This window comes from Centropristis striata, chromosome 13, assembly GCF_030273125.1.
Source record: "Centropristis striata isolate RG_2023a ecotype Rhode Island chromosome 13, C.striata_1.0, whole genome shotgun sequence".
NCBI classification, from domain to species: domain Eukaryota; kingdom Metazoa; phylum Chordata; class Actinopteri; order Perciformes; family Serranidae; genus Centropristis; species Centropristis striata.
The window spans coordinates 5,122,669-5,145,608 of NC_081529.1; the positions used below are offsets into that span (position 1 = coordinate 5,122,669).

The following is a 22,940-nucleotide window of genomic DNA, read 5'->3' on the forward strand; positions in this document are numbered from 1 at the left end:
CATTTTTTTAACCTAAATTAAAGGAGCAATGTGTAGGATTTAGTGCCATCTACTGGACAAGCTGCAGATTGAAAACAACTGAATACCTCTCAGCCCACCCCTCCTTTTTACAATCATATAGTAGAAATTCCAGTGGTCTTTGGGTAAAGTAAAAACGCAAAAGGGCCCTCTCTAGAGCCAGTGTTTGGTTTGTCCATTCTGGGCTACGGTAGAACCATGGTAATGCAACTTGTGACCAAAAACACAACAATTATTAGTTTCATGTGATAACAGTAATGAAAACATAATTGTAAATATTCTATTTCTGCCAATAGATCGCCTTTAATCCTATACACTGCTCCTTTAACCCATAATTGAAATTCTTGCATGGTCACAACACTTAAAATGGTTCAGGATGTTGCAATGAAAAAACATGTCACAGTTTGATGCTTCCTACTGATTCCTTGGGTCATCTACTGCAACAAATGACAACCTGGACAAGGATTTTATCCAGCATTAAGTTTATTTAGCTAACTCGAAGACATTTTTGTGCAAACGATGTTACTTCATTTGCTTTGTTTTGTTGTTTTTAATCTGTGTAATTCTGTAATGGTAACATCCAATCACAACACTAATCAGTTTAAATGAAACTTGCTTTCTTGTTTCTGTTTTCTCTTGTTGGCATGTTACACAGTGAAAAGCAATGTGATATTCTGAAAACAAGTTTATGTAACGTATTCTATATAGATTATTATTATTATATCCTTTGCCAGATGTGCCATTGTTTGTAGTGTATTTGTTAAGATACCTGCGGGGTCCTTCCCAACCTCCACCCCTCCACAGCCGCCCCTTTACACACATTAACCCTGTCTGTCTGTTTCCCCCTCTCCCTCCTCCTCTTCAACAACCACTCCTACTCTTCCTCTCCTTGTCTCTCTCCTCCTCTCCCTCCTCCCTCTGCGCGCCCCATCTGCCTAACTCCAGTTTCATGTAAGTTGGTTCCATTCATTCAGTCTTTTTTTTTTAGGGCTGGGTATCCTAGAAACATGTTTTATTATTTCTTTATACTGTTACCACTTGTTCATACAGTACATTGAAGTGATGGCTGATTTTTTTGTTGTTAATTATTAGACTAGTCTTTATTGGCTAAAATTTGTAATGTAGCAAAAGTTGGTTTGTTGGAGTTATTACTCATCACGTGTCATTGTTTATTGATACCCAGCCCTATTTGTTCCTAATGGTGTATTTGTTATAAATGTACTGGTATGAATATCTTCTTGAAAATCAATCTGTATCACCCATCTACATATATGCAGAAACACCTGCATGCCTTTTTTATTATTTTTCTTGGATTAATTGTTGGTTGTTATTTTGGTGATGGGTTTGGCAGTTTTGGTCACTGTGGTTATTTAAACAGGATCCCCCTTTCGCTTTAATTCCAAGTTCATCCACTAATGGGCGTAGCTGGAATGACACTGTGACTCAAGTAGTGGCAGCTTGTGATTTGTCTCTTTGTTTTCTGCTGTTATGTAATTCAGTCATTTGATTTGGCTGTTCATTCATTATTTGTCTCAGTCTGACCTTTGTGGACCAAGTCAGTGAAGCTGTCATTAAGAATGAACCTAAAGTAAGAGTCCAAAATGTTTGGCTCTCACTTAAGGGCCCAGTGTATTGCCTTAGGCTTTTATTTCACACAAATTTAAAAGGATGCATGGGTATATTTGCAAATACTTTGTAATGCAGGTGTCAGATTTTTTACTCCGTAGTTTCTTTATTCCTGTTCTTGCAGTATGAATTGGCATTGAATGGATGTCCAGTTTAATATTAGAGCTTTTTCAACTGTGATGAGTGTTAAACTAGTACTCCAGCGATAAAGAATTACACTCCTTTAATGTTGACTACCTGTGACGGACAGTTAATAAGAAGTAAAGGTTGGTGCGCAAGAAATATACACAGTTTTTAGTCAGAGCCACAAAAGGCTTTCTAGAACTTTATCGTCAAATGCAGTAATGTTCTCAAGACCTTTTGATGAGAGGCTTTGATGTGTAAATTGTAAAGTGGAGTTCCCCTTTAATAAGATTTATTGGCATTTTTCTTTTCATTACACAATGACTAAGCCTGTGACTTTCATTACAACTAAAACAAATTTGAACCAAATCTGGCTTTTTGAACTCCAGAAAGCATGAGTGAATGAGACAGACTGGTGGCTCAGACCTCAGACTTTGATTAATCAGATGGACATTCTGAAATTCGACACTGAACTAGCTTTACTCTTACTCCCCCTCCAGTAGTATTACCTTTTACATTGTATGAACAATGGGCCAGTTCTTGTACTAAATTTGACTTAACATGGTTGGTTACTTTTTTGTAATTTTTCTCATAATTTTTGTAATTTGTCTCTTAATTTTAGCTGTTTTGGTTGTCACATTGTGGTAATTCTCTGGGATCACAAAGTGTGTGTACGAGTATGTGTGTGTGTGTGTGTGTGTGATGGTATTTGTTACCTGTGGGCAGCCGAACTAACAACCATAACCAACATGTTGATCCTGACTCTGTGCTCTCTAGTGGACAACCAGCACATGCTGCACTACATCCGAGATAAGACAGCGGTTCCATATTTCAGCAACTTGGTCTGGTTTATTGGCAGCCATGTCATCGAACTGGACAAGTGTGTGCAGACAGATGAAGAGTAAGCCATCTTTATTAGTGTTTCTCAATGTAATTCTCACTGTGGCCTCTAGAGGTCAGGCATGTCTCTTTTTTTGTAACAGTTATCCAGGAGCTCAGTGCTCAGACATTATTATTCAAAGGCATAATGAATTGTATTATTAGCATTGTAATATACCTTTTTCTCTGAAAACAGACTATAAATTTCATTTTAAGTAGTTTCAGTGTTCAGAAGAGTGTTTTTTGTTATATGCCAGTGTCATATTATACAGTACAGGCTAAGAGTTTGGACACACCTTCCCATTCAATGCGTTTCCTTTATTTTCATGACTATTTACATTGTAGATTCATCAAAACTATGAATGAACACATGTGGAATTATGTACTTAACAAAAAAGTGTGAAATAACTGAAAACATGTCTTATATTCTAGTAAGCAAAGGGTGGTTACTTTGAGGAATCTAAAATACAAGACATGTTTTCAGTTATTTCACACTTTTTTGTTAAGTACATAATTCCATATGTGTTCATTCATAGTTTTGATGCCTTCAGTGAGAATCTACAATGTAAATAGTCATGAAAATAAAGAAAACGCATTGAATGAGAAGGTGTGTGTCCAAACTTTTGGCCTGTACTGTATATGTGATATGTATATAGAACAGCTTGTCCCCTAGCACATCTCAGTCTCTCTTCTCTTTCTGCCTCCCTGTGTTGTGTCCCAGGCATAAGAACAGAGGAAAGTTAAGTGACCTGGTAGCAGAGCACCTTGACCACCTGCACTACCTGAATGATATCCTCATCATCAACTGTGAATTCCTCAATGACGTTTTGACCGATCACCTCCTCAACCGTTTGTTCCTGCCCCTCTACGTCTACTCTTTGGTTATCCCCGAGACGGTACGTCACCTTCATGTGCACGTCTAAACCAATTCAGTCACACTGATGCTGACAGGTTCAAAGTGGAGCGTTTGTGACATACAAATGTCCCATTTCCTCCATTTCCCAAAATATGTTAACACGAAGTTATTAGCACATGACGTGTTATAACACTTCTGCACATATGTGTTTTCCATTAGCGTATGTGTTAAAGAGCACGTCAGAGAAACTGTGTGGTTAGTTTTGTCTCAGTTGTAATCCTAAATGGGCAAAAAACATTCACAATGAAAATCAGTTTAAAAAAAAGAGCTAAATTAAATATATTTTCGTGATAAATCAATTAATTACAATTATACAATGACATAAAACAAACTAAAGTAGCAAATATCATTTGAAACGGTGGAAATTGTAAATCTTTGGCATGATTATTAAATTACCATACCAGTTGTTACTCCCTCAGTTGAAATCACGAACACAAGTCGTTCCTTTTATGCACGGGCATTTATTTGCACATCGCCGTCATGCCGTGAGAACTAGATAAATTAAATAAACAAATCATAAAGTGAGTGTCATATAATACAAAGCATTTTCCATAGAGAATAACATTAAAGAAATATCTTCCAAACATAAAAATACCTTACATAATGTACTCGATTTACTTAATAAAATAATAATATGCTTTGTTTACATTTTACATAAATTGAAACGCAATTAGCGCACCACGTTACTCCGTGAGCATCTTAAACATGTGTACATAACGTAAACATAACGTAAACATACCTCATTGGCCGCGTTAACTCAAAAGGGAGTAAGAAAGGAAACTTCAAAGTCGGGTCTTATTCACTCTTTGTATCGTTATTCAGCATCTTATTATCGTCATCTTCTAATTAACATGCAAGGTGCGCTGTTACTCGTGTGCTGTGTACAGTGCGTCTGACTAATGCCCCACCCCTATACAACATAACAACATTAGTTCCGCTATGGAATACACATCTTTCCCTGTCTGTGCATGAACTTAAAATATATTATTAACAAAAATATGATCCTTTTAAAGTAAATTATTTAATTGTTGACTCAAAGTATAAAATGAACTTAAACTGTATACCTGTCTCTGACTGCAGCTACACCAGTGGTCTTGCACAATCAGCCCAGTAAATTTGATCAATCAATCAAAATCAAATCAAAATTACTAAATTCATCTCCAAGGGTAAATTCAGTTAGTCTGGTAGAACCTATTGAAGAATGAGACAGCCTGTAGGAGCGAAGGATCTTTTGAATCTCTCCGTCCGGCAACAGAGAGAGATGATGATGTGTATAAACTTACATTTCTGGCAACCATTTGCAAATTCATGCAAGTGGCACTGTAGTTGTTAAATGTGTTTTTCTTCTAGGCTCCGACATTAACTGACCTTTTAATTTTTGTGTTTCTGTAGTCTGACGAGCGAAAGATCAACCCTCAGGTGTCCCTGTACCTGCTGTCTCAAGTAAGCAACACACATACACTATCACCAGCCATAACCAAAGGAATGGTGTGTTTTTATTGTGCGGCTGGATATAAATTCTGCCTGTTTATCATGTAGATGAATTCTTCAGGAAAGTTAAACAGGGAATATAATATTTATCCAGAGGAGTAAGATTTCTACCAGCCACTTTGGTACATTTATGCCAGTTTGTCCAGTTCTGAAACCTAATACAGACACTGAATTCAGTCATATTTCTGTAACTGAAAAGGTTTAAACTACGTGTGTTGTTTGTGGATTTTTTTGCATCCCAGTGATCTCCTGTAGATTGCTTCAAAATTTGAGTTTAAAATTCAAGTTATGCTGTTCAGACATTTATGCAGAACTGTTAAAAGAGCAGTTAACTGCGAAGTCCTGCAATTTGTTGACAGGCGGTCTTATCTGTGGTAATCACCGGTGGACAGAGGAAGTCATTTTTATTTGGTATCAATACGTTTATCTGGTAGAGTGATGAACTTTGCCCTACATTTATTTCACTTATACTTCATTTGTAACATGGATATCATGCCTCATATCAGATGTGAATAAACAAAAGGAAATAAAAAGGACAAGTAAACTTCAAGCAAACAAACAATAGTTTACTTTTACTACTTACTTAATTGTGTGTGTGTGTGTGTGTGTGTGTGTGTTTTCCAGGTGTTTCTGATCATCCACTATCAGCCGATGGTCAACGCCCTGGCTGAAGTTATACTCAATGGAGACCTGTCCGTCTTCACCCCACAGACGGACATACACAGCACGCACAAGAACACGGTAACACACACACACAGAGTACAGACCAACATGCAAAGCAGAAACACATTTACACTTAACATAATCAGCCCTCACACAACCATCATTAAAACTGATAATGTGCAGCACACACACACAAACAGAGAAGACTGTACGTTGTGGTACAGGGTCACATAAGTACATACACATAAACACAGTGCACAAACAAGAAATGCACAAACACACACCTACGCACGCAACCGCATGGATAAATGCTCACAGATATATTCAGAAAGACACACACACACACACACACACACACACACACACAGACTGGAGTTCCAGTGCGTGTAGGTGGTTATAAGATCGCAGGGTCATGGTTTTTCTCCATAATTCACCCACATCAAGGCAGCTATATGCTAATTATCTCCATTGTATGTTCTTCTTTACATTTTTCGTGCGCTCTCTTCTTTATTCCCATCTTTTCTTCCGTCTGAAACGTTTTCTTTGCTTTCTTTTTTACGGTCCTTCTCTTCTCTTTCTATTTCCATCTGTACCTTTATGTTATTTCCCTTTTATCTTTGTCTCTGTCGTTCTTTCTCCCCCTTGTCTCCCCCTGATCTTCCCCATCTCATTTCCCTCACCTCACATTTTATAAATCTCTCCTCCTGCCATTTTCTTCTACTCCTGTGATTCAGTCCCCCCCACCCTCTTTCTTAACTTTTTGACCATCTGTTTGTAAACCCAGGTGGGTGTGCTGAGCCAGTGAGCGTTTCTGAGAATGCTTGTGGTTATTCTCCGTGCTATGTCTATCTGTGACTCTGTATGTGTGTGAGTGTGTGTGTGTGTGTATATGTGTATATGTGTGTGTGTGTGTATGTGTATGTATGTGTGACCTGCGGCTGTTGTAAGAAGCAGCCTACCTTTTCAGTGAATGTGAGTTGAGGCGTGATGTCTTAACGACGTCGGTCTACCACAACAGGAGGCAACCAGACCCAAACTAGTACCTGCCAGCTATTCATTCAGTGGTACTTTTCTCTCTCTCTGCACTTTGCGGACTTTAAAAGTGCCATGTGTTGCATTTTTGAACATCTGTATAGCCCCTTTCCGAAGATTAGAGGAGTATAGTGTATACAGGTTATATTATATGGTAGAAGTATTTTTTTATCAAATAAAATAAACTAGAGAAACAGACGATGGTTTCACCATCACGTGACTTTTTTATACAGGTAAACTTGCATCGCAGAGTAACTGAGTGTGACACACACAGGGACTCACATACACAAACATTCAAGTGCGGCCGGATTGGCTCCCACAAGCCTTGTTGTTGCTTGTTTTCAACGCAGAGCAGAGAAGCTTACATTGAAATGCACACAAAGGGGGCGTGGCTTCAACCCCTCATCAGGACAACATTACTGCACTTTACATGGTGAACAGTTGTTCACTGCTATATTAATGTTTACATTACACATATCAGTCCGTGGTGCAATGTAACTAAGTACATTTACCTTAAGTACTATACTTAAGTACAATTTTGAGGTATTGGAACTTTACTTGACTATGTAACTTCTACTTTACTACATTTTGAGGTAAATATTGTACTTTTCACTCCACTACATTTAGCTGCCAACATTAGTTACTTTTCAGGTCGAGATTTATCCTAAAAACATGATAAATTTAATGTGATTAGACTTTTTCTTTTTTTTATTAAACCTCATGACAGTATATTAAGCGGTTAAAATGAGCCCTACCTTGATAAAGTTCAAATATGCTTACATAAATGCATCAATACAGATTGATCTAATTAATCTAATAAACAATATATTTTAAATATATAAAACAATTTGAGTGGGGTCACTCTACATAACAAGTACTTTAACTTAAGTACATTTTGATGCTGGTACTGTTTTGAATGCAGGACTTTTACTTGTAGTGGTGTAATTTTACAGTGTAGTATTAGTACTTTTACTTAAGTAAGGGATCGGAATACTTTTTCCACCACTGATTACGGTAAAATCTATGTTTCTATTTTTTTCAGTTCGTAGACACCTATGTGACGCACACTGTAGACAAGCCTTTAAAAAAACAGCAACACACACACACATGAGCTCCGTCTCTGTGTGTGCCGTGGTGTTTTTCCTGCTTGCCTCTACGACATGTATCGTTAGACAGCCAATCACCAGTTGTATTAGATCTTGGTGCAAACATGCTGCATACTTACTGGCTCACTGACGATGATGATGAGATTTACTCCTGTGGTATTGAATGTCAAGGCATTTTTTTCATTACATCATACTGCGTTTTGCTTTGATGGCTTGCCTCTGAGGAAGGCAAGCCATCAAAGCTTCTGTTCAATAGGACCCATTACTTGAATTCATCTTTTTTTCTCTATACAGAAGTCAAATAAGGGTTATTTATTCTAAATAGAAGACTGGTTTCTAATTAAGTTAATTAACTTGCTTTTATAGAGAGCTAACCTGCAGTGATGTGTGTGTGTGTGTGTGTCCTTGTTTATTTTTAGAATGGATTCATATCTCTGTTCAAATGCATGTTTGCAGACACGCATAGAACACCTGCATTTTAACAAAAAAGCCCATGATAATTCCTGTCGATGCTTGAGAGATAAAAAGTCGTACAGAAGTATTCTCATGTACTTTGGATTGTGGATATAATGTGTTTCCACCACATCTGATAGAACAGCTTTTGTGTTATTGTTTGATTCGTGTAGATGAAACACAGGCAGATGAGGCATGGGCTCTGTGTCTGCGCAGGTGGTCAAATGGCACTTCCTGTTTGTCTGTGATGTGGCAGGAAATTAGGTCACATGATGGAACACTGACAGAGCTTGCTCACCTAACCCAAATCTCTTTCCTGGAAGTAGTTTTTTTCTTTCTCTCTTTTGTACACGTGTTTTCTTGCAAGTGCACCAGTTAGATACATGATGTCTACTGTATTTTTTTTTTCTTTTTTCCAAAGCACATGCAACTGTTTAAGTTGTGTGCATTTAAAAGTGCAACCCTGACCTGCAAATGGCCCCCGTTTACATGTGCTGCTGGGTGTGTTTGTGCAGGGGTTTGTGTGTAGGTTTACCTTACATGCTCCCTGACCTCCATTAATTTCTCAGCACAGGCTCTGAGTGTGAGCAGTTTACCAGAACATAGTCAGCTAACAGGTGCAACACACACACACACACACACACACACACACACACACTAATGCTAGTCTGTGGTTTATGTTTGCCAGCATACACACCATGTTTTTAGCAGCAACTGTAGTTCAATCCTAAGTGCTCAGTTATAGCCAGTGATACAGATACAGATGTTTATGTTTTTGCTGGCTGGCTTCAGGAAAGATTACAAATACTTGTATAGTTATTCTGTGGACTGAGTCAAAAAGGCTTTTAGCTTTATGGGGCTTTAGGGTAATAGTCTAAAAATAGGTCTGACTTTACCTGAAGCACATTTTAGTCTTTCACAAGAACTTAACTGTATTGTCTTGTTATTCACAACACTATTGAAGAACACTGTGAATTATTTTCAACGGACTGAGATGAAAATGAAGTGCTTTGTAGGAGAGAGGGACCAGGCAGGAGGGAGGAATAATCAGAGGGAGATTTAGCTAAAAACAAACTTAAACATGAAGTATAACTTTTAGTTTTGATTCATTTGGCATACAGTTCCTTCCAGTAAAAGTGTGTGTGTGTGTGTGTGTGTGTGTGTGTGTGTGTGTTTGTGTGTGTGTGTGTGTGTGTGTGTGTGTGTGTGTGTGTGTGTGTGCGTGTGTGTGTGTGTGTCTACATACGTGTCCACATGTGTATATTTGTTGTGTGGTTTGTGTTATCGTAATAACTGAAGTGAAATAGGGCCACCTAGTTTCGGCATGAGACACCTGATCCTCTTTGTTTTCTTCAACAAAGTTTTCCTACAAATGAAACCACTGAAGCAGGATAACCTTGATATTCAGAGGCCCTTCGAACACTTTACAGTATTCATAATTCATGATAACTACAGTATTGATGCTCAGTAGCTTCCAGGGAATACAATCAGTCTTAATAACAGTGAATATACATTACTATGCATTATGCATATACACACATACGTACACCCATTGACAAATACATACATGCGCATACATACTCAATCAAATTGGCTATTTAATTAAAACAAAGCACAAATACAATGAAACAAATCTACCAACCACAAGTTTTAGGGGTGTAACAGTAGACAGTCATGGTTTGGTTCATACCCTGGTTTAAGATTCAAGGTTTGATGAAGGAAAAACCCAATTGCATAAGGATAGTTTCTTTAAATTCATTTGAACAGACAATAGTACAAGTGTCAAGCTTAAAGTCCTCTTGTGGTGGTGTCCCGGTGGCTCACTGCTACACTCTATACCACTAAGGCTAAGTCCTTGGCAAAGCGGACCAAGGTTCGAATCCAGCCTGAGGTCCCTTTGCTGCATGTCTTCCACCTTTATTCTCTCTGTCACTTTCAAAATTAAGTTTGAAACCAGCAACTTTGGTAAACCATTATCTGGAAATACCAAATTACATGAAATAAGACCAAAAAATCAAGATCAAGATACAAATATACGGCTTTTATTATTGTCGTTATGATGACTCACTTTTACTGTAAGTCAGTGTTGACATCGCTGCTTAGCATCTTATCATTAACCAGCTGTTTCCTGTGTGCATATCTGCGTTATTTGTGTAAGTTTGAGGGCTCTATATGTGGGTTACGTCGAGTTCCAGTACCGCCAAAATGACCTCAAAGCCAGTGATCAACTGTTGTGTGTGTGAGGTCATTTTCTCTGATAAAGTATATCAGGGAGGAAGAGGCTTTTGTGTGTTAAAAGATGTACCGACTATATCGTGCAACAAGGATTTACTGTAAAAGCTCAATTTTTGTGTTGATAAGTCACGTGCAAGTGCATTGGTGTTTGCATGCACTTCTGACAGTAAAGGGTGGCAGTGCTATTGCTTCCAGGAAACAGGAGAGTTAGTTTATTTGAAGTATCCTGCCTCTGATTGTGTTTCCTCCAGAATATTATTACATGACAAATACCTCCCTCTTCTTGGTCTCACTTGTTTTGAACTATTATTATTAGGGGTGTGCCATATCGTATCGTTCACGATAATATCGGTATATTTTTTTTATGGTTAAAACAAATTCGTATCATGATATTGGCAACATTCCTACTTCTTGATGTAGTGGTTAAAGTTGTTTTAATCACAAAAAGCTACTGACTCCCTGTCGCTAAACACATGCAGCTTTCAAAATAAGAGCACAGTGTGTTAACAGAATCCACCACAGAACTTACAAGAAGACTGTCAAAATAAGATGCCTTAAATGAAACATATAATCTTTATTCTCCTTTACAATATTTCATTAAAATATGCCCCCGGAACCCCTAAATGGTTATTTTTATTATTTGCTCATACTCAAGAGTAAATTTTTTGTATTTGGCAACTGTTGAGACTTCACACTACATTTTAGATTTTCATTTATTTATACATTTTCTATATCTTTTTAGGTATCTCCTAATATCTTCAAGAATATCGTTATCGCAAAAAATGCCTGCAATATCGTGATATTCTTTTAGGGCCATATCGCCCAGCCCTAATTATTATATTTGGCATATATGTACTATATATCTGAAAAACCTATGTGCAAAGTCACAGAATGGCCTCTCCATTATTGTTACCAAGAACATCTTTGAAAACACATCATTTACCTTCATGCTTTTATGAAACACTGTGCCCCTCTGCTCTTCTGACCCTGCAGACCAGTGCAGGAGGTGTGCGTCGCTTCACCAAGCCCCCAGAGTCTCTGGAGCGCTCTCTGGAGCTGTCCCGCCACCGCGGCCGCAAGAGAACTCAGAAGAGGCCAAACTATAAGAACCTGGGCGAGGAGGAGGACGACGAAAGGGCAGGGGGAGGGGGAGGAGGAGGAGGTGGTGGAGGAGGAGTAGAGGAAGGCTGGGACGACGACAGCAGCAGAGGAGGAGAGAGGGAGGGAGGTCGAGAGAGGGAGAAGGGAAAAGGTACAGAGGGAGTAGGAGGAGGAGGAGGAGGTGGGAGTTCTAAGGGAAGCAGAGCGAGTGGGGAGACGGCGGAAGGTGAGTGTGTGTCTCATTAGACACAGCAGTACAGGACTGTGTTTGTCAGTGTTTCTTTACTCCCATCAGTCAGACACAGCCTCCCATGGTGCACCCTGGTTACCCATCAGCCACCACAGCAGCAGCCCTCGTCTCCAAACAGAAGAGAGAGAAACTTACTTAAAGAAGACAGAATAACTAAAAGCCTTTAGTTGACTTTAGTTAACCTAAATGTGCTCTGCTTTTGTGCTTTTCATTTTGGTTGCTTAATGTTTAATAATTCAGTGTGCACATGCTACTGCCATCCCCATGCATTTACTGCTTATTGTCAAATTCAGATTAGACTGTGCAGTCTCTTGATCAGCACTGAGATAGTTCTCAAGTTAAAGGCATTCCTGATTCCTGAAAAAAGGAAGTTTTGAGAAACAACAAATGACAAAGACTGAAAGGGTAAGAAAGCTTCAACAAAATGCAGAAGAAAAAAGTAAATTCCTCTTTGGCTAGTTTTGAGATGAGGCCTCCCTCTTGCAGCTGCTTCCCCCCGTTTGGCACCCTTTTAATTTTCCCCATGGTTGCCATGGCTCCCACTGACCACATGTCCAACATAGTCTCCATGGCAGCAGCCAACTGTCCATTTCCACGGTGACACACCATCCATCCTGTGCTCCTCACCTCTCCGCCTGTCTCTCACTCTCGCTCTGTGTGCATGTGTGTGTTTGTTAATATCTTAGTGTGGTTTCATAAAAATTTGACCATTTCACTCATCTGAAATGATTCCTTCTTCACTTTGACTGAATAAACTCTTTTTGCAGAGAGTCTTTGTGCAGCACTGCACAATCTTCATTTATTCTAAAGGTGCAAATGCACAAAATTAAACAACACCGTGGGCTGCAGCGGAACAGATGGTTTCAAAATGAGAATTGTACCATTTGGGGTGGAAAAACAACACCCACCCTATTTAACTGATTGATCAGAAAATAGATAAAATAAAAAACGTTTCACATACTATCAAATGTTACATTTTTAGGAATTGAAAATCTGTATATTCCCTAATCAAAAAGCAGAAACTGGTAGAATGATCAGCTCATTTTTGCTGCCTGAACAATTTTTCAAACCGGTGAAGGGGAGAAGGAAGCACTTTGGATTTTACATTCATCTTCACCGGTGACGACATTTTACTCTTCTGTGATGGGTTTTTTAGGATGTGTGATGTGAATGTGAAAAGGATGATTTTAAACTCAGGCTTTACATTCATGTAAGTAAGTATGAAGTATGTGTGTGTTTGCACACAGAGATAGAGATGGTGGTGATGGAGAAGTGTAAGGTGTCAGAGCTGACGGAGCAGAACATCACTGATGAAGAAAAGACGGCTGCAGCCACCCGCACACACACACAGAGGAGCAGGTACACACACACATCTGAACACTGATGAGATTGGTCTGAAAGTTGAAATATTTATATTACCAAAAGGGCAGAGGAAGTGTTTATGGACTCCTGTCTCCTCTCTCTGCAGGCCCTTCTTAGACATGGTGTACAGTGCTCTCGACTGTACCAACGATGACTACCATGCCCTGTTTGTCCTCTGCCTGCTTTATGCTGTCTCACACAGCAAAGGTTGGCCTTTCTTTTCTTTTATATGCATTCATACGTTCATTTTATTTCTAGGTTGATTTTTCTTTCCTACTTAATACAACCGTTGTGCAATAAGGTTTATAATGTTACTTTTTTTTAAACCGTTGTTGACTTAACAATAGGATCACTTTGGAGCATGTAGTTTATGGTGCTGTTAAAAAGTATTGCATTAAACTCACAGGACCACCCCATTTATGTCAGTGATACTCATCGATTAAAGTTCTCCGGATTTCCGTCATTTGGAGTTCACAGAGGCCACTTATGACATCAATAGCCGTGTTTCCCTTGGGGGGGTGGGCGCTGGGAAAGTCTCAGGCCACCCCCTCTAAAATGTCCGCTCACTCAGCGTGTGTCCATTACAAAAAGGCCCCCAGAGGTGGTTTTTAATCGTTGCTTAATCACTTAGCAACATTTTTGACCGTAATCTGTGATCACATACATGACTTCCATGACATCCGCTGCTGATCATAAACAATGCAGCATGGCTAATTATGCACAGAGTCTCTGCTGATCATAAACGTAGTGATCATGAATTGTCCGGCATCACTAACTGTGAACAGAGTGTCTGGTGCTTGTTGTAAACAAACAGAGATCGCTAAGTGAACACCTCCTGCAGCAGCAGCACATACACACTGTACTGCTATAGCGCTAACTGTTAGCCTATTAGCAATTTGCAGACTGGACGCTAAGGGGTTAACATCCCCTCCGGCTCTGTGACTGCAGCTTCCACTCTTTCTTACTCTTCTTAACGAGCCGCTGGCCTGAGCCTCCTTGACAAACAAAAGGAAAGGAAACTGAGAGAAGCTGTGAAGATCCTCTCAGCAGTCAGAATATATAAAAGGTTTACTTGAAATAATAAGGAAAATCAAAACATGTAATGAAAAGTTATGTAGATGATTGTAGAGTAGAGATGAGCTTTGCAGGGAAAAAATGAATTGAAAAGACAAAAAAAATGCAATAGATGCAATAGAACAGCTGTTTAAAATCCTCTTCCTGTAAAACAGTCCAATGGTAATCCATGGATACTAGGCCAAATAGTATTAAAATAAGATAACATGATCTGTCATTAGTCCCACAGCAGGGAAAATATATATATATATATATATATATATATATATATATATATTTGTGTCTGTCAGAATCAGGAACTGTTTTAAAACCTCCCAGTATAATATAATACAGAATTCTGATCATACAGCACCTCTCTAAAACTTTGGGAGTCCTCATTTCCTATTTCTACAGTGAAGGTGGCGAGTGCAAAGTAAGCGTGACCAAAAGAGTTAAAATGACCACATTAATAAGAAATACTCCAGTGTGAGTAGACACAGGGCTGAAGATGCACTATCATACTCTTTTAACAACCCAATAACATAAGACAAAATTTAGTTGACACCTGATACACATAAATCACTTATTTTGGCTGCTATTTGACATTTATTATTAATATATATTTTTCGTTTTGGTTTATTTTCCTGAGAGTATTTTACATTTTACAGGTATTGCACATTAGAGAAAATATATTTTAGCATAGCACAGTATTTATGTTCATGACCCAAATCTGCATGCAACTATCTCCCGACCTGCTCTGTCTGCAGGGATCAACAGAGACCTGCTGGAGCGTCTGCAGTTGCCGGTTCCTGACCAGGAGAAGAGCTCCTACAGCCTGGTGCTGGTAGAGAGACTCATCAGAGTAATGAGCCAAGCAGCACAGCCAGGTAGAACACACACAAACACACCATATTAACACTATTCATATCTTTAGGCAAGGCAAGGCAAGTTTATTTATATAGCACAATTCGGACACAGGGACATTCAAAGTGCTTTACAGGGGCAAGATTAAAATACATAAAACACATTAGAAGACATTTAAAAGCGAAAAAAAAAAAGGGAAAGAATAAAACATTTAAGAGCGAATGAATAAAAATTACAGGTTAAAATGGAAACAGAAAAGTCTTCAGACTTGATTTAAAAGAGCTGAGAGTTGCAGCAGACCTCAAGTTCTCTGGGAGTTTGTTCCAGAGATTTGGTGCATAAAAACTAAAAACTAAAAAGTTAGTAAGTTTAGTTGTCTATATTACCAATACAAGCCAGCCCCATATTGTAATTCCAATTTGAGATTAATATAAAATTAACAATTTTAAATGTGCTGTTCTATACCAAAACAAGTATTATTTTCGAGAGCCCGACCTATAAGGGATTATTGAGACCGATGCTGAAACTGATTTTAGAGGGGGGAAATTCATTGATAACTGGTCCGGTGGCCGATATAGTAATTTTTTGAGCTAGAATGAAAGTAAACCTTGTTTTATGTGGATTATGCACCGATTTTTCCACACTTTGCAAATGAACCCAGAGAGCTACTTTCTCAAACATAAAACAATATTTTTTAAATAATATTTAACATTGTTATACATTATTATACATTATACAAACAGTGTATTGCATTGTCAGCCAATTCTATAAATGATAACTGAGAAAATAAAGAATTAATAGGAATAAAATAAATAGCTAAATAAACATTATTGCTGTTCAGTGTCAGTCAATTGCTGACTTTAAAAAAAGATGAGGTAATAGGTAACACTTTTTTTAAATCACGCCAAGCAACCTTTTCTACATTACATATTGTGTCAAAAAAAGTTTTCATAATTGCAAATATCAGACAGCATTCACGCTGATACTGATAGGTCTTTGACAGGCCAATATCAGCGGATAATATCTGCCAGGCTCTATTATTTTATTGTGATATTTATTTTATTGCGTGTTTCCAGGCTGAGCATTCAAGCATGAAAACATTGTGTATAATAAGTAGCTGTTAATAACTGAGTGGGAAAACCATGTTAACCTTTGTTAACATGGTTTTGAATGTTAAGAACACATTTTAGTCCATTTTTACATATTAGATATTAAAATTGTACTCATTATTCCATGCAAACCTTGCTTTGTTGAGACAATATGAAATGACGGTGCATCCTCCTTATAACTTGTTCTTGTGTTTATTATCTGTGTGTAGATGGTAAGGTGCGTCTAGCTACCCTGGAGCTGACCTGCCTGTTATTAAAGCAGTCTGTGCTGTCTGGAAACCACTGTCTAATCAAAGACGTACATCTGGCCTGCCTGGAGGTACAGCACACACACAAGCATGTACATGTTACACTCACACACACACACACACACACACATAGTATCGATACATTACATTACATGTCATTTAGCAGACGCTTTTGTCCAAAGCGACTTACAAAAAGTGCATTCAACCTGATGGTACTAGACATAGACCACAGGAATCAAGTAAGTACATAACTTTAAGAGCTAACTGTCATCGCTACAGGAGTGCTATATGTTAAAGAAGAAAAGAATAGAAAAGAAGAAGAAGAAGAGCATTTTTTTTTTTTACACCCACAAATGCACATTCACAGAATTTCAGAGGTCAGAGGGGCAGAATTGGCAGGTGGGAAGTTGGATCTTGTGCCATCCATAGCAGTAAAACCACTCCTGTACATTTCACTGTGTCATTTCCTCAGAACCCACAGCTGCAGGGTTTCTCAATGAGTGCTGCTTTGTAGTGATGATCTAAGACATTTTTCAGCAGAGACCAGTCAGACATTACTTTCCTTCATTTCCAAACCTCTAATTTCTTCTCCCTAACTGTCTTCTCCTCCTCGCTTACTCCCTCTGACTCCTCTCCCTCTCCTTCCTGCTACCCGCCCCGCCTTTCACAGCACTCAAATGTTTTTCCTCATCCTTCTGAGAATTGTATTTGTTTCCTGCTCTCTTACTTCATGGTAATCCTCTACACCCTCTCTTTCTCTGCATTCATTCTTTAAAATATTTCTTTGAAAGACTTACAGGAAGTAGTTGCGCTGTTGCTTGTGTGCTTTTGTTAGAATTAGATTTTAAAAAGTCGCCACCTGCTCTGACGGAATTTAAAAGTGAATTGAAACCGGACCATGGTCACATTGATATCCGTCAGTTTTACATCACTGGGGGTTTCTGCTTAAAGAATTTCCCACCGAAATTCACAGTTTTACGTGAATGAAGACTTACGATTTGGGCAGTGCTCCTTTAGCTGAATGATAATATTGAGGGTTTTTCCAGGGATTACGATCATTTATCTTAATCAAAATTATTTTGCTTGTTGTTCAACTTGTGTTTCTTGGCTCTCTTCTGTTTGTGCTTTAATACTTGAGAACTGACCTTACTGACCTTGAAATAATAATTCAGTTGATATTATGCTAAGCTGGCCTTTCTGATTCTCTTTCTGCCCTCGTGTTGGGAAATAGCTGACCAGTCATGATTGTAATCGCTGACAGGAAAACAGGCTCCAGGTTGAGCTTATTCAGTGATAATCACACACGGCTTCATAATGTCGAAGGATTACAAGATCTGAAACTACTTTCATTCTCATGCCACAGCAGGAAGAACCCTGGCTGTGCACAAGAAAGATAAGATAAGAGATATTTTATTGTAATCCATCAATATAAAATAAAGTTCAGTACATAAAGGAACAGAGTTGTGCTTCTCTGGTCCTGATAGGAAAATAAAAGCATGAACGAGTAAACGTAAGGTGCAAAGAGCAGGATACAATAAGAGGAACCAAACAAGATAATACCCCGATTCTCAAAAAGGTTGCGATTCTGTGTTAAAATATTCATAACAACAGAATGCATCAAATTCAGAAGGGTTCAAATGTCAAATTTTCGTTTTTTAAATACATAAATATCTTGTCTTTGTACTACATTTGATTTAATGTGTGTTGCAAATGATTGCATTCCCAGTGTGTCCACTGTTTTGGAATCAGGGTTGTACAGACAAACAGAAAAATGTCAATAAAAGTAGTGTACATTTAAATAAAGGGAGTAGAAATTTTAAATTGATGCAATAAACGGCCGTAAAAGCAGTTTCCCGAGGATATTAATGTAGTGTACATAACTATCCTTCCTCTATCTCTCTGACATTTTATGTGAAATGGTAAACCAGGAAGCATTTACTGCAGTTAAAGGAAATGGCATTGCATAAAACAAAGAAGGAGTGACATCATTATTTACCAGTTGTAGGAAATCATATCTATTCCTGTTAAGTGTAGGATTCACTTCACTAGCCTGACTAACAGGATGTGGACTGTTAGGATAAGCCCGCCATTGGCTGCGTGTGTCATATATCTCCACTGGCATCACTGCGTCCTGGGCTTAGCTCCGCCCATTACCATAGTAATTGGTTTAATGAAATGCCAACAAGTCGGAGTATTTTTTCTCTTGAAGCTGAATAATAATAGGTGCAGCTAGCACGTACACAGTTCTGTTGAAATGGGTCTGGTTATGGGTGACTGAGTTATGATATGTGAATATCATTGACATGTGTCACCCTTTCTCAGGAACAGCCAGTAAACATAGGATATAGTTAGTCATGAGTACTAGTAGTACCTATTGTACTGTTGTTTTGAATGGATCACTGGAGCATTTCAGTGTATTCTATTCGTATTTTGTACAATATTGTGAATAATTAAACAAATGTATAGAATGCAAATGATTTGCACATAATCATTTTGCCAATCACACCGCTGTCTCATAAGTTGATTTGTTATATTTGTGCCCCAGAATGTAGGAATTTTTTTCTCGTTTTTTAGGGAGTGAGATCCAAACAAAGAGATTTGATTTTATATGGGGACACGACAGAGGTTGTTGGTTGTGGAGAAGTGCATCAGTTGGCTTGGTTCATTTTGTTAATGGACTAGAAATTGATTTAAACTCCTCAAATAGCACAGGGATTGCTTATTTAACATTTTTTATACCCAATACTATATATGGCATTTTGTTTTCTTCATTGTTCATCGTTTAAAAATAGATATTTAATGAAGTTGTGTCTGCGTGTGCCACATTAGTGATGATTCACACGGTGTACTTGCACTTATTTCACACTGTTTGAACTTAATGTTTGTCTTTGCAGGGTGCAAGAGAAGAAAGTCTGCATTTACTGCGGAGATTCTACAAGGCGAGTGCACACAGTAACACACGCCAACACACGCTATTTAAGCTAACCAGAGGCTTATCAACCCAATGCACACACACATACATGCACCACTAACCTACATAAATAAGTGCTCCTCTCCCATCTACCCACACACACTGTATATACTGTACATAAACACAAGAAAGGCCAAGTTAAGCGACAAACTGACAGCTGGAAACACTCACTCAACTTCTGTTCCGGCTGCTCAGACAGAGACAGCTGCTGTGATGGGCAAACAGACAGAAAAGCAATAATTTAGGGATAGGGTTAAAAAACACAGGATTATGATAGCCAGTTAAACAGACATTGTGGCGTTCCAACCAGTTCTCTTTGAGCTGCATGTCACAACAAAACCAGAATCACAATCGACGTCATTTTTGTTTGCGTTTGGTTCGAGTGAATCCAATTATTGTTACAGCTGATTGTATCCACTTATTTTAACTGAAACCATTTCCCTGAAGGTGTAATCGGTAAAACTGAAAGTAAATCTTGTGTACTACTATATAAATTCACATTTATATACACATAGGTCAGATGCTTTCTGTTTCTCTTTGAGTGACTTTGGATGTCAGTTTTGGAATCAGTCACGGGAGTCAACTTTGGCTGACTTTTTCACAATTCAGCCACTGAGATCATCACGGACGAAAAGGGGGCAGAAAAGTTTTGTTTTTAGCACTCACGCACGTCATATAGATTTAAAGATATTGGCTGCTCTTTAGTTCGCTAACTTTTCAAGTTTTCCAAGCCTGCTTTATAAATGTTTTCCCTAAAACATTTGCATTATACAAAACAATAATCAGTATCATACTGGAAATAGTAAAGCTGTTTTCTGTAAGAATTGGAAACAAAAAGTTGATGACTCTCATGAAGTAAAATGTTTATTGATTCAAGTATATTTGGATTAAATTAATAATAAAATGATGATTAATCCGACATGAAAGAAAGAAGAAACATTCATATTGTTTAAATAGGGACGTTAATGTTGATCTTTGCTCATTGAATTTGTTGGTTTTTACTAAAAATTTAACCACATTACTGATTCCATTTCGCTCTGCATCCCTTTCATAATTTATGAAGTGTCAGTTGAGTTGCTCAAACTCAAACGATGAACATTTCCTTATTAAAGTATTGGATAAGAAGAAGTTTGTTGAATAAAAGTTTAAATTTTAAATATGAAACATGTAATTTGCTGATTTTGTTTGATTTTACCCTGATCACGAACACATTTTTAATCTGTTGAAGATCTTAACCTCTGTTACTACTAGCTGCTGTTGCATATTTGAACACAATGAGCTGATGATGAGTACGTACATATCACACAAACATACAAAGTGTCCTGCACGCTTAGAAGCTCAACAGTGCACGTCCTAACAGCTTCTCTTATCTGTCCAGCGTTTCCTGTTTTCTTTCACAACAGCATCATGTAGATTGGACGTCATTTAGGAATTCTTCTCCCTCCCCTGTTATCACTTATACGGGTGACCTACTCAAGCACACAACAGATGAGTTGGTGCTGGGACATTGCTGTTTGTGTAATGTTTGGAGTAAGGGGCCTGGGATGGTTTCATATCCCCAGATAACAAACAGCCCTTGTTTAATAAGTCACTGGTCTGCTGCATGCAACAGGAGACGAATGTGGAAACAGATCAGAATGTAGAGCAACGCCCACGGAATTTAATTAATTTTATTACTTTATTTGCACACACAGAAGGCAACATACAATCCCGACAATGAAGAATAAGAAATGTGTCAGGAGAGGTCAAACACAAATAGGATCAAAAATAAAAGCAAAACAAAACTGTTTTTTTTTTTATCAGAAAATGTCGTGAGAATGTGTATACCGTACTTTCAAACTCTCTGCACGCACTTGCATGACGGATGAGTCAGCTGATTTAATCATATAGACATGGGATATGAGTCATATCACAAAGTGGTAAAGAAAAATAAAATATGAAAGAGGGAATTTAGCAAATAATATCAGGACAAAGCCATAGCTTTTTTACTCTCATGACCAATGAGAGTAAATAGATTTACATTTCAAGACCATAATGTGGCATGATTGTGAATAATTATAATGCATAATTATCTTTAAAAGCACAAATCAGATTTTAATGGAAATAACTCCTGTAATTGAAAAACATTACAGGGGACCCTAGTGGCCTAGGGTGACCTTTGTTGCATTATGTTGTTGCATTATATTGCCTTTATCGCAATTTCCATGTTTTGTCTTTATGTCTCAACTGTCACTATCAAATAAATAGGATGTGTTAATCATTTAGAACAGTGTGTAGGCTACATAGAGCTGCATAACTAGACACAAAATATGCATTTGCTAATTCTGCTTTTTTACGTACGCCGATGATTGACATTTTTACAACTAAGATCCATTTATGCAAAATTTGGGGGGAAACTCTGAAACTGAAAGTCCATCCAGCTTCATTGTAGATGCTTCATGCACACATTCCCTGCTTTATTAGGGACAGAGCACTAACGGTGCGAGGACCCTATTGAAATTGGTCCGTTTATTATTATTATTTTTAGGGGGAGTAAATCGCTTATTTGAGGCCTTTTATCATATTCAAAAACTCCCCATATTTGGAATATACATAAATCAGATTTGAAATTTACGTATTTTAACTGGATTCCAATGTTACTTTGTCCCCTCAGGGCGAGGAGATCTTTCTGGACATGTTTGAAGATGAATACAGGAGCATGACGGTTAGTCAACAATGTGACATGATTCACCTGAAATGTTTGATAATGTTAGGATTATGCGGGTGCTGTACATGTGCTCACCTGTACTCGTGCATGTTTGTATGTTGCAGAGTAAACCTCTGAATGTGGAGTATCTCATGATGGATGCCTCAGTGCTGCTGCCGCCCACCGGGACCCCTCTGACAGGCATCGACTTTGTCAAGAGACTTCCCTGTGGAGACGTGGAGAAGACACGCAGGGTACGTCCTCACACTCACCTGAGCTCACTGCATGTTAACACCTAAACTCACAATATGTAATAGGATGCCGTGAGAGTTCTATTGTTGAAATAATAACAAAACCAAGAGTTGAGTGGCATGATGAAGTAGTGGGATCATGGGACTTGTTGTCTTCACCACTATTTCAGGCCCCGTTTACACAAGGACGCTCGCGGGTAAAAACGACAAAATATTTTATCGGAAGTGCCTTTCGTTTAGACGGTGACGGCGTTTTGAGGGCTTAAAGACGCAAAAATCTGAAACCACCCTCCAAAGTGGAAAAGTTAAATACGCTCCGCCGTAGCGTGTCCGTCTACACTGCCAAGACGCAAAACTCTGATCTGATCTGCTCACGTCACGTATGTGTTTACGTCACATACATGCTCCAGTACAGGAAATAAACAAACGTGGGATTATTTCCATGCGTCGGACCTTCAAGCTGCTCTGGCAGCTCTAATAAACTTACAGGAGTCTTTCCACCA

The 22,940-nt window shown here is 38.3% G+C and overlaps 1 protein-coding gene across 3 annotated transcripts in view; it reads left to right on the forward strand.

Annotated features, from left to right (window-relative positions):
* clec16a (C-type lectin domain containing 16A) overlaps positions 1-22,940 on the forward strand; it is a 49,062-nt gene that overhangs the window by 8,389 nt on the left and 17,733 nt on the right. For 2 of the 3 annotated variants that reach the window (XM_059347830.1, XM_059347831.1), the window contains exons 6-17: positions 2,545-2,668; positions 3,368-3,542; positions 4,955-5,005; positions 5,678-5,794; positions 11,536-11,794; positions 13,141-13,252; positions 13,362-13,462; positions 15,076-15,195; positions 16,491-16,600; positions 19,424-19,468; positions 22,154-22,204; positions 22,312-22,440. In XM_059347830.1, coding sequence (XP_059203813.1) covers positions 2,545-2,668; positions 3,368-3,542; positions 4,955-5,005; positions 5,678-5,794; positions 11,536-11,794; positions 13,141-13,252; positions 13,362-13,462; positions 15,076-15,195; positions 16,491-16,600; positions 19,424-19,468; positions 22,154-22,204; positions 22,312-22,440 — 1,394 coding nt within the window. Of the gene's footprint in view, positions 1-2,544; positions 2,669-3,367; positions 3,543-4,954; positions 5,006-5,677; positions 5,795-11,535; positions 11,870-13,140; positions 13,253-13,361; positions 13,463-15,075; positions 15,196-16,490; positions 16,601-19,423; positions 19,469-22,153; positions 22,205-22,311; positions 22,441-22,940 lie in introns of all 3 variants that reach the window. The other variant, XM_059347829.1, reaches the window with a different exon arrangement.